Source organism: Tachypleus tridentatus, chromosome 11 (genome assembly GCF_004210375.1).
Source record: "Tachypleus tridentatus isolate NWPU-2018 chromosome 11, ASM421037v1, whole genome shotgun sequence".
Taxonomy (NCBI): Eukaryota; Metazoa; Arthropoda; class Merostomata; order Xiphosura; family Limulidae; genus Tachypleus; species Tachypleus tridentatus.
In genome coordinates, this window is record NC_134835.1 from 46,102,157 (window position 1) to 46,114,874 (window position 12,718).

The 12,718-nt window shown below is 35.5% G+C and overlaps 1 protein-coding gene across 1 annotated transcript in view; it reads left to right on the forward strand.

The window, feature by feature from the left end:
* Nucleotides 1-12,718, forward strand: part of LOC143232087 (disintegrin and metalloproteinase domain-containing protein 10-like) — a 74,334-nt gene that overhangs the window by 8,531 nt on the left and 53,085 nt on the right. The window contains exon 2 of the mRNA XM_076467157.1: nucleotides 4,386-4,521. Within this exon, the coding sequence (XP_076323272.1) occupies nucleotides 4,386-4,521 (136 nt within the window). The remainder of the gene's footprint in view (nucleotides 1-4,385; nucleotides 4,522-12,718) is intronic.

Sequence of the window (12,718 nt, forward strand, 5' to 3'; positions counted from 1 at the left end):
AGAGCTCATTTAAAGACATAGCACATATACAGAAACCTTTAAACAATTGCATGAATTAATAGTTTTCTGTTCTGTGGAAGGTAAATATCTGTTTGAAATTCATTTGGAAAATAATTTAACCTTTTATATGTGAATAAATCTCTCTCACGCATGCATGAGTGATCGCGCGCGCGCACGCACGCACGCACACACACACTTCCAAAATATTATACATGATTTTTATTGACTTTGATGTAAAAAGTGTGTTGTATAACTTTTATATAATCAATCAAGCAATTACATGTATTTGTTCATTTATTTTGGTCTCTTTTGATTGTTCTCATGTCAATTTATAAGCATAAATCTGACTCTGGCTCAGATAATACAGCAGTGACTGAAAGTATTTGAATTTTCTTTTATTTGCTAATTTTCATCCCTGATATTAATTTATGACATTAAAATCTTTTATTAAGTTAATTCTACAGGATTGCCTTCATTGCTTTTATAAGTCCTGATCTGTAAATTTAGCTGTGCTGATATTTATGAATCTTTGTTATAAAAGGAAGTAAGTGTGTTTTGTTTCTAATGTTACTATATTATTCCACTTACCCATTTACTCTCAAACTAGTTTAAAATATATTAAGCATGCTTGTGTACTTGTATGAGTAAGTTGTATTACTATAATGATCAGCTACATATAAATAGCAGTGTGTAAGCTAGCTATTATTAATACCTTTTATGTTGGTGTACTTCTATACTGATTGGTTTGTGAGCACTGTAAAAATTTGCAGTTGTATTCAATGAAAATATTTATCCTTGTTTATTTTTAATTTTAAAATGTAGAACTTTTCTAGCACATGCACTAACCGTGTATTTTTACAAACCTTTGTTTTTAGAGTTCAATGTAACTATGACTTTTTTCTATTAGTTTACATAAATATCTGCATTAAAGTTGTTGTATCATAATGTTTTACCTTTACATGTGGAATATTCATTTGAAAATAATGGAAATTTCATTACACTGCACTTTGGATATTGATGCAGGTCAGGAGATTTATGTATGAATATAATTCACACTTCTATTCATTTACAAAACACAGAGTATCAATGTATCTAGTTATGACAAAAAATGTATTCAAAGTGATCTGTTGTACATCCTGTTGACCTTGAGCAGGATATGACACCCTCCATGCAAGTTTCCTGGAAACTATATGCTCCTTGGAAAGAACTTGCAAAATGATTGTACTACACCACTGAGTTGTTCTTCTATTTTAGTTTATATTACACTAAATTCTATGTATATGGTATGTTTTATGTTTGCAACTAAATTTTTCAGTATTTCATTAGTTTCATTTACATATATGTAGATTGTGTATCAACATTAAATTATCAAAACACACACACATCTGGTTACAGAAGTAAATTCATGGAAAATTCTCTTGTGAATGTTTTGTTTAAAATCTTAATAATATATCAACACATAATTGTAGAGGAACCATTTTTAGGTAATTGCACAGTTACATGTGTTTTTATGAAAAATGAAAATAAGACAATAAAGTATGTATCTCAGGTTAAGTTTCTAAATGTGAAATATGTACATTCATGGTTATTAGTGCATTTTTACCATTTTTTACATATCATAGAGAAATTAATGGGTAGCTTTGGTTTTGAGTTTCTGAAAGTACAGTATACAGCATTATACATTTTTTTTTTTTTTAACATATGTTTCTAGTCTGGAAGAAAGTTACATGCTCATATAATATTGTTTGCTAAGTTGCAGATTATATATAGCATACCTCAGATAATTTTGCCTGCTTTTATCTAGAGCTGGGCAATTTATTGAATTTGCTAATTGATTAATAATCATGTACATTAAAGTAATTAACTATTCTCACATGAGGTGACTAAAAACAAAAACTTATGTGGAAAGTTGTTTTAATACACCCAGTGGGCAAGAGCACAGATGGCCCATTGTGTTGCTTTGTGTTTAAGAACAAACATAATGGTAATATTTTGATTACTTTTATCATTGGAATAATGAGAAATAGTAATAATTGGAATCCATGATTTCATTGTTAATTTTTATTTTTGAGTAGTGATACTAAACAATTATGCTGAATAAACTTGAATTAATGAAATAAAAATTACGGTATTCTGATTATTGCACAGTTGCAATAATTGAAAACTGTAATAATGAGAAACATTAATTTCAATTAATTGATTATTTTTGTGAAAATAATCTTTTCACTTGTTTGTGAAAAGAGAATTTGTTTTGTTACTAGTCTGAGTGCAAAGTAATTTCATGTTATGATTAAGAAAACTATTCTTCATCCCAAAATTCTCAAGTATTATTTGCATAATCTCTAAAACCTCCTAAATATGGTTCAAATGTTTGTTATCAGTAAGACATTATAGTTTGTTATTTTCTGTACTTCAACTATCTAGGGTCTGTCACTTGAACAACCTTGTAACCATCATAAAAAATTGGGTAATTAATATAAATTTTTTTCATGCTACAATAACTACATATTATAACACAAAAATACAAATGTTGAGTCTAAGTGGCTTAAGTCTCCTAACATAATGTATATGAACATGTATATTTATCATATTTACCTTTCAGTCATGCCTACCTAACATTACATAACTTGCATTGACACAGTGTATGTGTGCTCATGTCACTTATCCAGTAATATAAAACTGACCATTAGTCTTCCCTGTCTTTGCTGTATTGTAGTGGACTAGCATATTGTAATATACAATCATGTTTCAATTATTATATGTTATGTATATAGATTATTACTATTTCTAAAATAAATTATTAAACTTATTTTTCTTAAAATATAGAACAGTAAATAAAGAAGTACTTGGTTGTTGCTGGACATATGTTGATAAGCCTTTTAAAATTTTGTATGTGGAGGATATCAAACACTTTTTTTTTATAGGTTTTATACATACAGTTGAATAACCAAAAAATCATAAGTAACTGCATTGATACCATAGAATTCCACTATGATTTATTTAGCTTACTTACAAAGATTTATATAGATTTTATACAATACGAAACTTTGAGCAGACTTAATACACAACTTACCTCATTAAAATTTTGGATCGGAAGAATGTGGAAGATTTTCAAAGATTGAAATTGTGGGGTAATTCACTCTGGGGACATTCTAAGCTGTTGATTGGTTATTCACCTATCATTTATTGAAGTAAGATTATATAAGGGAATGTTTCAAAAAATGGAGAGCATTGAATGGGGCCACTGTGTTTGATTCAGTACATATTTCAGCAAATTAAAAAGATACCAGATTCTTATTTTATATTCCAGCTTGTCAACATAAGTAATTTGAGTTTCTAATTTCCATGAACTTATAACTTAGTATTTTGACATCACAACATCTAATTTTAAACAGTGCTGCATTAAACATACCACGTGACTCACTAAAATCTATATTTAGATGCATTCTTTTAAATTAAGAAATTAATTCATGTTGAAGTTTGAATTACAATTTACAATTTTATTCCAACCTTATTGACATAAATTCATGAAATAGTAATTCAGTAAGATTTTGAATGCAAATCAACAAATACAATGACATGGCCTTTGACCTGCAATCTGTTGCAGAAGGGTTAATTATTATTAGTTGTTTTCATTTGACTTTATTGTTGTTCAAAGTCTGTATGTGTTGACAGTGTCACTGATAGATCAAATACTTTCTCCATTGCACCAGTAATTTTTGTACTATCTGCAAACATCAGGTTAAGTACTACTATTGATGTTTTTGGATCTTTAAAGTAAACTTGCAAACAGTTTATAAAATTTGTTATGTATTCTTGATCAATGTTTGTATTTTAAATATGTTAGAACAATACCAAATAAATGGTGTTTTTGTGTAATGAACTATCATTATTACCTGGACACTGAGTGGTGTTAGTAGTCATTATCAGTTTGACATATACATTTTATTCATTTATTTATCATATAAATACTTTCTATACAACTTGTTTTAGAGTAGTATATCCTGATTTAACCAGATCAGTTTTTACACTAACTTTTTATAAAATAGCACTCTCATAATTTACCTCTAAAGCAATATCTTCATCTTTGCATTGAACATGTACATCTATTTAATAAATATGTTTGCAATTTAAAGATAGTACAAATAATTGCTAAATATATGGATGATTTATTATCCCAAAAGTCATGTGATTATCATATTTACTATTTGTAATGTTGTTCAGTAAATTGTAAAGAGTAGATATGATAATCATATGACTTGAACTCTGAATTATGTAATTTTTATATTTAATTTCAAAACTTAAAATTTAATAGTTATTTGTGAAAGCTTTATGTAAGTGAATAAAAATATTAACTAATGTATTTGCTTTATTCATTTATGTAGCAAATCAACTCAATGAATACATTCAGAATTATGAATCACTATCTTATAATCCAGAAGAAGTACATAAAAGTCACCTGCGTGACAAACGTTCTGTCCACAGCTTTTTTGTACCAGTAAACTTTCATGCATATGGGAGGTGAGTTAACAAATATATATATTAGTTTACTGATGGAAGGGAAAAGAAATACTAACATATAAACATTTGTAAAATGGGTGTTTTGATTGTAAGAAATATTTTGAAGATTTTTGAAAGATGAATAAATATTACATTTCTCAGCAGTAAAAAAGGGCAAGAAAAAGATTAAATAAAAAAAAGAAATTGAGAATGAGAATTGATGGGAATAATTAATATATATAATAATAATAACTAAAAAAGAAAGTGACCAGACCAAAAAGGAAACTGAGTATGAGGGGGATGAAAGAGAGTATGGAGTTCAACCCTCTCCAGACTGGTGAGTACCTTTCAGGAGTCAGCTACATATTTACCTATTAGATTTTTACGTTTAAGTAAGAGTAGTAATTGTAGCTGTATTTTGATATTTAGTTGAGCTTACAAATAATATTACATCCGATGTTGGACAAAGGGCCAATGTGAAGGACAGACTCTACCTGAGTATGACACAATGGACAAAACTCGATGACACTGATACCAGAGATGTAAAAGCGTTCTCTCACTGGTAGGATGTTATGAAAGCCTGAAGGTAACTATCAACATGGTGCATCACTACCTGACCCCAAATGACATTCTATGGAAGAGTGGGGTTGTGTTGCTCAGTTCTGTGAGTATAGTCTGGGGCAAGCAGATGGTAGAGAGAATTAGATTCCCCCAGAATATCTCGTGACATGGTGTTACAATGTCTGATCACTGCAACAGCATCAACATACCAAGTGAGAGGATCAAAACATATTGGTTTATTCAGGCCTGGTAAAACACCAAAATGCCCGAGCCCTGTGCTAATCAGGAAACGAGCCAGTTGGCTACAGAGATAATCCTTCCAAGAGAGACAGCAAATAGTGGCGGACAGGAAAAGAGAAAGACACTTGGTCCAGGCACATGGGATGCCCAGCCCTCCCTTGTGGGGTAGCTTAACTAAAGACAACCGAGACAGTCTCAGTTTTTACCACTCCACAGGAAGGTGTAGGCATCCTGCTCAACAGCTCATATGCAATGGTCTTTCAGAGAAAGAATTGCACCAAGATACCATATCAAAGGGAGGATTCTCCTCTTCACTACCTCTTCCCTGCCAAACAAGTTAGCAGGGCTGTAATGATAATCTTGAACTGCTAAACTGACATGTTGTACCACCTCCCCCCAGGCATCCTCAGGGCTTGCAAGGAAGCAAGTCCCAAAACACTTGACTGGAGAGGAAGCCCATGCCAAACCAAATAGTGTCTGTGGGTGAGGTCCACTTGCCCATTCACTGAGCTCTAGACTTAGTATTGTTGAGACAGGCTGTACTGTTCTGTGAGTACTTATTGACAGTTGCCAGTGCTGAACCCAAAGATGTTTGGTTTTTAGAAATAGGTTCACATCTTCCCCATGACTAACATACTTTATGGACACCCTACCCAGCAAATGAAGGCCACGAACAGAAACAGTGATACAGATAAGAGAGCAGGCACTCTATCACCAACGTATAAAGAGATGGTGATAATGACGAACACCCTGACAGACGTTAAAGGGGGCCATGAAGTGTCCATTTACTAAGAGCCTGTTCGAAGAAGATGTATAAAAAGTTTGAACATAGTGCACAAAAACTGAAGGAAAACTATACCTCTCCAGAACATACCATAAAAATTTGTGGTGAACTCGATCAAAGGCCTTACTCTGATTGAGCAACACAAAAATTGCAGGGTTATTTCTGTCCGTGATGTAATGGAACATGTCACGTAGAAAGACCAGTTTTTTTGATACTTCTACCCCACACACCACATGTTTGATGCCGAGGAAAGATTGAGCATAACGGTATTCAAATGGGCACACAGGATGTTTAGAAACAATCTTTAAATCCACATTCAGGAGTGATATGGGATGCCATGAGTAAAGATCCTTGCAGATTAGCATAATTAACCTATCCAGTGTACCTGGAGACATGGACCTGTGGGTGAGATAGTTAAAAATTCTAACAAAGAGGGGTTTGATGACATGCCATATGGGAAGATAGAATTCCACTGGTAAGCCACCTGGACTCTGACACTTACCAAGTGGCATGGATCAGATAGCCACCCACCATTCACCCAGTGTAATGGGCTTTAAAACGTCAGACCGTGATGGATTGAGAGTTGTTAAGAACTGAGTAATGTCTCACCAAATATCCTTGTCCATAGTCAAAACTGATTATAGTCAGCTATTGTAGTTAAGGCACATGTTGAAGATGTCAGTAATGTACGAGGACACCTGACCATCTTCCCTCAACAGGCTGGAGGTTTGCTTATATTTAGACACCTCCTGTGTCTTTCACAGTAGAATCCCAGTAACATTTCTGGGATCAAGCGACTCCATCAGACTGGAAATGCTTGCTGCTCTGAATAATTTTTCATATTCCAAGACTGTGTCCTTTTTGAGCCTCTCAGTGTCTGCAGGTATTTACTGATCCATTGGTCTGCCCCAAAGCAAGGCCACCAAGGTGTCTTCCTTACTACACAGAGCAAGATGACAAAAGTGCAAATGCCTCATGCCTGCCTGTCTCAGCAAGGAGGCACAGGCTTCCTTGAGACCTGCCCACGAGGTCCCATTAATGGCATCAGTGGAACAGAGGTCCCAGAAAAGGCTATCAATTCATCCCCCACCTCATCCTCAGAGAGGAGGATGACATTGAGTCTCCACACTCCAAGACCCTGAAAAATGGGGGGTAAAATCCTGGAGCGCAGTAAAAGAGGCTTGATGGTCAGCCACGTGAAACAAAACATAACCAACCCGATAGATCGCAGCTCTAGCTAGGTACTGTTTCAGGCGACTGTAACATAGAAACAGTCCAGGTGATAAGATACACCCTGACCAGTCCAAGTGGCAACAAAAGCATCCCCTTAAAGTGCATGCCAGACATCGTGGAAGTCAAATTCTGATAACACTAAATGCAGAGGCTGCGCATGCTGATTACCAGAAAGGGGATTTCCCCCAATCTTATTGAGGTTGGTATCCAACACACAGTTGAAGTCCCCACTAAGTGCAATATCAGCTTGTGTTATCAAGAACTTGTCCAAGGAAGAAAAGAACATTTTCAATTGCCTCCCCTGGACAGGTGAGCATAGACATTAACAAGCTGAACTTTACGACCCTAAGTGATGACATCAGCATACACAACCCGCCTTCAGCATTACTATGTGAGGTGAGGATACTTTCTGAGAAGTTGTGGTTAAGGGAAAATTCCCACACCTTGTACATCTGTTGAACCAACGGACCAGAAAACAGGAATGGGAAAACGATTTACAAAGGAGAAGTGATCTCTCTTAGAGGCGAAATGGGTCTCCTGCAGAAATATCGCATCAACCTGAAAGTGGTTCAAGAGAGTGAATGTGTAGAACTGTTTTCCATGGCTATGCATTCCCTGGATATCAATAGTGAGGTAGGATAAACCCATGAAAGGCTCTGGAGATTGATTGACTTCTGCTGTTGCTTTGGAGTTATGTCCAGCAGCAAAGGGCCATGGACTCCTTTAAGAGTTGTCTGTTCAATAACAGGAACTTCAGGGTGGTCATCTGATAGGGATAACCACCACATTACCTTTGTATTCCTGAGATTTAAGCCTGGGAGATTGAGAGTGTGCCTCGAAACAGTGTCCTCCCCCTTCCCCTAATGAAACAGCAAACCATGGCCGAACAGAATAGGGCCAGATGGCCCCAGCTATGCTGACCAACCTGGAAGGTAAACTCTGCACTAAAGTATGTTAAAATACTAACTCATGAGATTTGTCATGGCTAGGGTTGAAAGGTATTACAAAAACCAAAAAAAACAACAACAAAAACGCATGACTACAAGTAATAAAATATAGACAATAGTGGAGAATAATAACACACAGAAAGAATAAAATTTGCAATGATGAAATACTTGAACTATAAATTACACAATGAAACACATGCACAATTTCCCACAGAGAGGCACTAATTAACATGACATTAGCAAAGTCCAGGCAGGTTTACCACTCAATTATGTGAAGAGAATGCTATTCCTAGTCCTGTACATTTGTTAGAACAGCATGCTTTGGCTTACCACTACCAGGTGGTTGTGTGTATAGATTTCTGAAGGTTTGGTCCACCTTTGGAAATGTGGGGTTTCAACATGGAGCTTGTGATCTCTTTGAACAATAGCAAATTTCTATATTCATGTGACCATTAGTAGAGTTCTGAGATATTTATCTTCTCTCCAAGTTTTGTTGGAACCTTTCAGTGGTTCTCACATCAATTTGATGATGAATTGTGTTCTTTGCTGATTTATGCCTTGGTAAGATTATTAACTTCTGCTCTCTTTAGTTTCCTGGCTTGTATGTTGTTGAGACTTACAAGGCAGAAATACTTTTTGGAGGAAGTTTATCTACTGCTTCCACCCTCTGTGAGTTATGTGAGGCTCCTTTTCATTGTCCCTTGATGTTTGTTATATAGGTGTTTGAATTGTGGACTGATATAGCTCATTTACACTCATCCTAATCATTGTTGGCCTCTTGACTTCCTTTGGCACCTACTGGAAGTTATGAGGTTACTGCTCATCCTGTGTTCTGACTCCCAACTTTGGATCCTCAATATGTTGGTATTCAGAATAGATTCTGTTCTTATCCAAGAGGCTTCTGTGCTTGGGCAGATCATCATCGGTGGCACTAGTGACTATCCTATGCCAGTGGAATTTGTAGGAGTGTATTTACAACATTTTCTATACATTTGGAATTCCTTCACCACAGATCCATGGGTTCTCCAGGTTCTGGTGGTAGGGTTAGTCATCAGTTCACATACACCTCCATTGTTCTCCTAACCTGTGGCATTTCCTCCCTCAACAGATCCGCAGAGTGAAGCTTTGTTCCAGGGCTATTGGAGAGTTGTTGTTCAAGGGGAGGTATAGAGTCGATTCCATTTTTCTGGGGTTTTATTCCTGTTTAGTTGTTGTGCTCAAGAAGATAGGAAATTGGTATCTAATCATTGATCTTACTGGTCTCAACCAGTTTTTAGATCCTTATAGGTTTAAGGTGGAAACCAGATCTGTGGATGATCAAGTTCTATGTTACCAATGCTATCTCCACATGTTTATAGTAGAGTCATACCCAGTGCTATCTGCTTTTCATGTAAAAGGGTCAGGTTCTGCACTTTGGCCTAAAATTTGCACATCATATGTCTTTGCAGAGACATAGGAGTTTTTTCTTGTCATCTGCATTCATTGGGCTTGTACACAGTTCATTATATGGATAATTTGTCACTTCTGGCACAGTTTTGGCAGTGCATCATACCTAGATTCTCCTTTCTTACCAGAGCCGAGAAATCCATTCTTATACTGTCTCAATACATTGTCCATTTGGGTGTCATTTTCAACAATTTTTAAGCTAGGTTCAGCTGACTTCCATCCTTCTTCATGCTAGAAAACAGGCATTTGGGCTTTCACATGTGTCTTTTTACCTACAGAATGGAGGGTTTTCTCTCATTTTGAGATGTGGGTATCCCTTAAGTCTCTAATCCTTTTGGGATGAGCATATATGCAACCCCTTCAGTGATTGCTGTATGACAAATAGATCATGAACTGTGATCCATTGGATCATCCAGTCTTCTTATTTAGAAGCAACATTTTTTATTTTGAGTGTGGGCTGGATAGCAATAATGCTACAATATGTGTTCTTGTAACACCCCATTGTCCCGAGATTCATCTCTTTACAAATGCTTCATTTCAAGAATGGATTTCTTTTGTTAATAGTTAGAAATTTCATAGTATGTGAATGGATGTCAAATTTTCCTCCCACATAAATATTTTAGAACTTCATGCTGGCTGGTGGACAATGGCTCAAGATCTGTCTCTCTTGAAGGGGGAAAATCTTCATGGATAACTTTAGTATTTCCATTGTGGTATTTTACATTTCACATCAAGGGAGCACAAGTTCTCAGAACCTTTGTTTTCAAAATGTGAATATTCTCTACTGGGCTTATCCTATCATTTCAACCTCATGTCTTACTATGTTCCAGGGGTGATTAATTTAATAGCAAATCATCTGTCTTGGCCCAACCGAATGGATGCTCCATTACAAAGTTTTACATTGGATTTGCTTTCAGTTTGAGATTCCAATGATTGATGCATTTGTCACTCATTGGAAATTCTGACTACCAATGTTTTGTTGTCTGTCACCTCGTTCTTGGGCTTTGGAGATGGATGCATTAAGTCGAGACTGGACAGGATTACACTTCAGTGCCTTCCCTCAAATTATCCCAGAGTTTTGGCTATAGTTCAGTCCTCTCCTTGTATATTGTACAGTACTGTTGATAACTCTGGACTGGTTGGCCCAACTATAGTTTCTTCTTCTTCACTATCTTCAAAACTATACCTCTGCTACTATCTGTTTGGCCATTTCTGTTGAGACAACCTCAATATGACATATTGCATTCAGACATTTCAAAGCTCAAACTTCATGCACAGAAATTATGCACTCTTTTGCACAGCATTCTCCCAGTGACCATTTATAAATGGAAATGACACAGTTATTGTCGGTGGTGTCTCAAGAGGCCCATTTTACCCAAATGTACAAACCATAACTCTTTTTTTTTTTTACATTGACTTTTAGACAGAAGTCTAGCTTCTTATACTTCTTATACTATATACTTCTTATATAAGGCAGCTTTATCAACTAATTTTAGGTATTGTATTTTAAACACTACAGATGATTTGAGTCCCTATTGCTATCCAATCTTTTCAAATTGCTTTGTATTCTTTGTCCCCAGAGGCCTTTTCAATTACCTAAGATATTAAAGTGATATTATATGGCTTGCATCAACATTCATTCAAGCCTTTAGTTTTATACAATATATACATCTTTCCCTTAAATTGCATTTTTAGTTGCTGCTAGTCATGGACATTGTAAGTCAGAGTTTGCACTGCATGCACACAGGACTTTTTACCTACACCTTATCTCTAGGATTTATGTATTAACCATGCTTTTATGGTTGTCTTTTATATGATCTCACAGTATTTAGAATCTTGGTTGGCCTTAGTTCAACAACAGATTACCCTTTCATATCTGTTAGTTCATTTATCTCAGTCAGAATCACGTATGGCATCTGTTATGGTTTCTTGTCCTTACACTTATCTTTTACTCTTTCTCGAGATGCCATAGTTTATTGTTTTCCGTGTTTGCACACATCACTTTGTCAACAGTACCTGTGTTTATTCAGTGGGCTCTGGTCCAGTAGAAGCTAGATTTTGCAGCATTTTTTTGTCAATGATGTTTGGGTTTTTCAAGCGTTCTTAGAAAGATATTAGATCCCATTTCTTGTCACACTTTACTTGTCTCCTGTACCCACTTCCTTTTCTCCTGGCCCTGCATGACCAGGTGGTTAAGGCACTCAACATCCATCTGAGAGTCGTGGGTTCGAATCCCTGTCACACCAAACATGCTCTCTTTTTCAGCCATGGGGGCATTATAATGTTATGGTCAATTCCACTATTTGTTGGTGGAAGAATGACTCAAGAGTTGGTGGTGGGTGGTGGTGACAAGCTGCCTTCTCTCTAGTCTTACACTGTTAAATTAGGGATGGCTGGTGCAGATAGCCCTCGTATAGCTTTGTGCAAAATTCAAAACACACACCTTTTCTCCACTTTGGGATTCCATTGTTTGTTAGCATCTATTTGATGTGGTTCAGGACCTCCTCCTAGCTATTGAATCCTGTTCTATTCCTTTCTATCTTTTGTGTAGCTATCAGATATAAGGGTAATGCAAATGCCATACCTACAGTCTTGGTTGTGTTGTTTTTCAAGTATTGATATTAGCCATCCCTACATTTACTTTCTTGAAAAGTTTTTCTTTACATGTTTACTTGTTTTTAATGAATTGTTTCAGTAGACATAGGAAGGTTGCATTTATAACCTAGTTCCAAGTACAATGAGGTTTCAATCATAATATTTCTTGTCTGTTATTAGCTGCTAATTTCTGATTCATCTTTTGCTTACTTCTGTGAGAAAGTTAACTTCAAGGAATAATGTTAATGTTGTTTACAGTAAAATTATTATTTCTTTTTAAAATTACAACTAGTTATTAATAATACTTATAAAAGTGGATACTTAGTTTGAAATTGTGCCACTTTGGTAAATTTGGCTAACAATTTGGTTGTTTTGGCTTTTATGTTACTATGTAATAACCCCTTAATGTGGA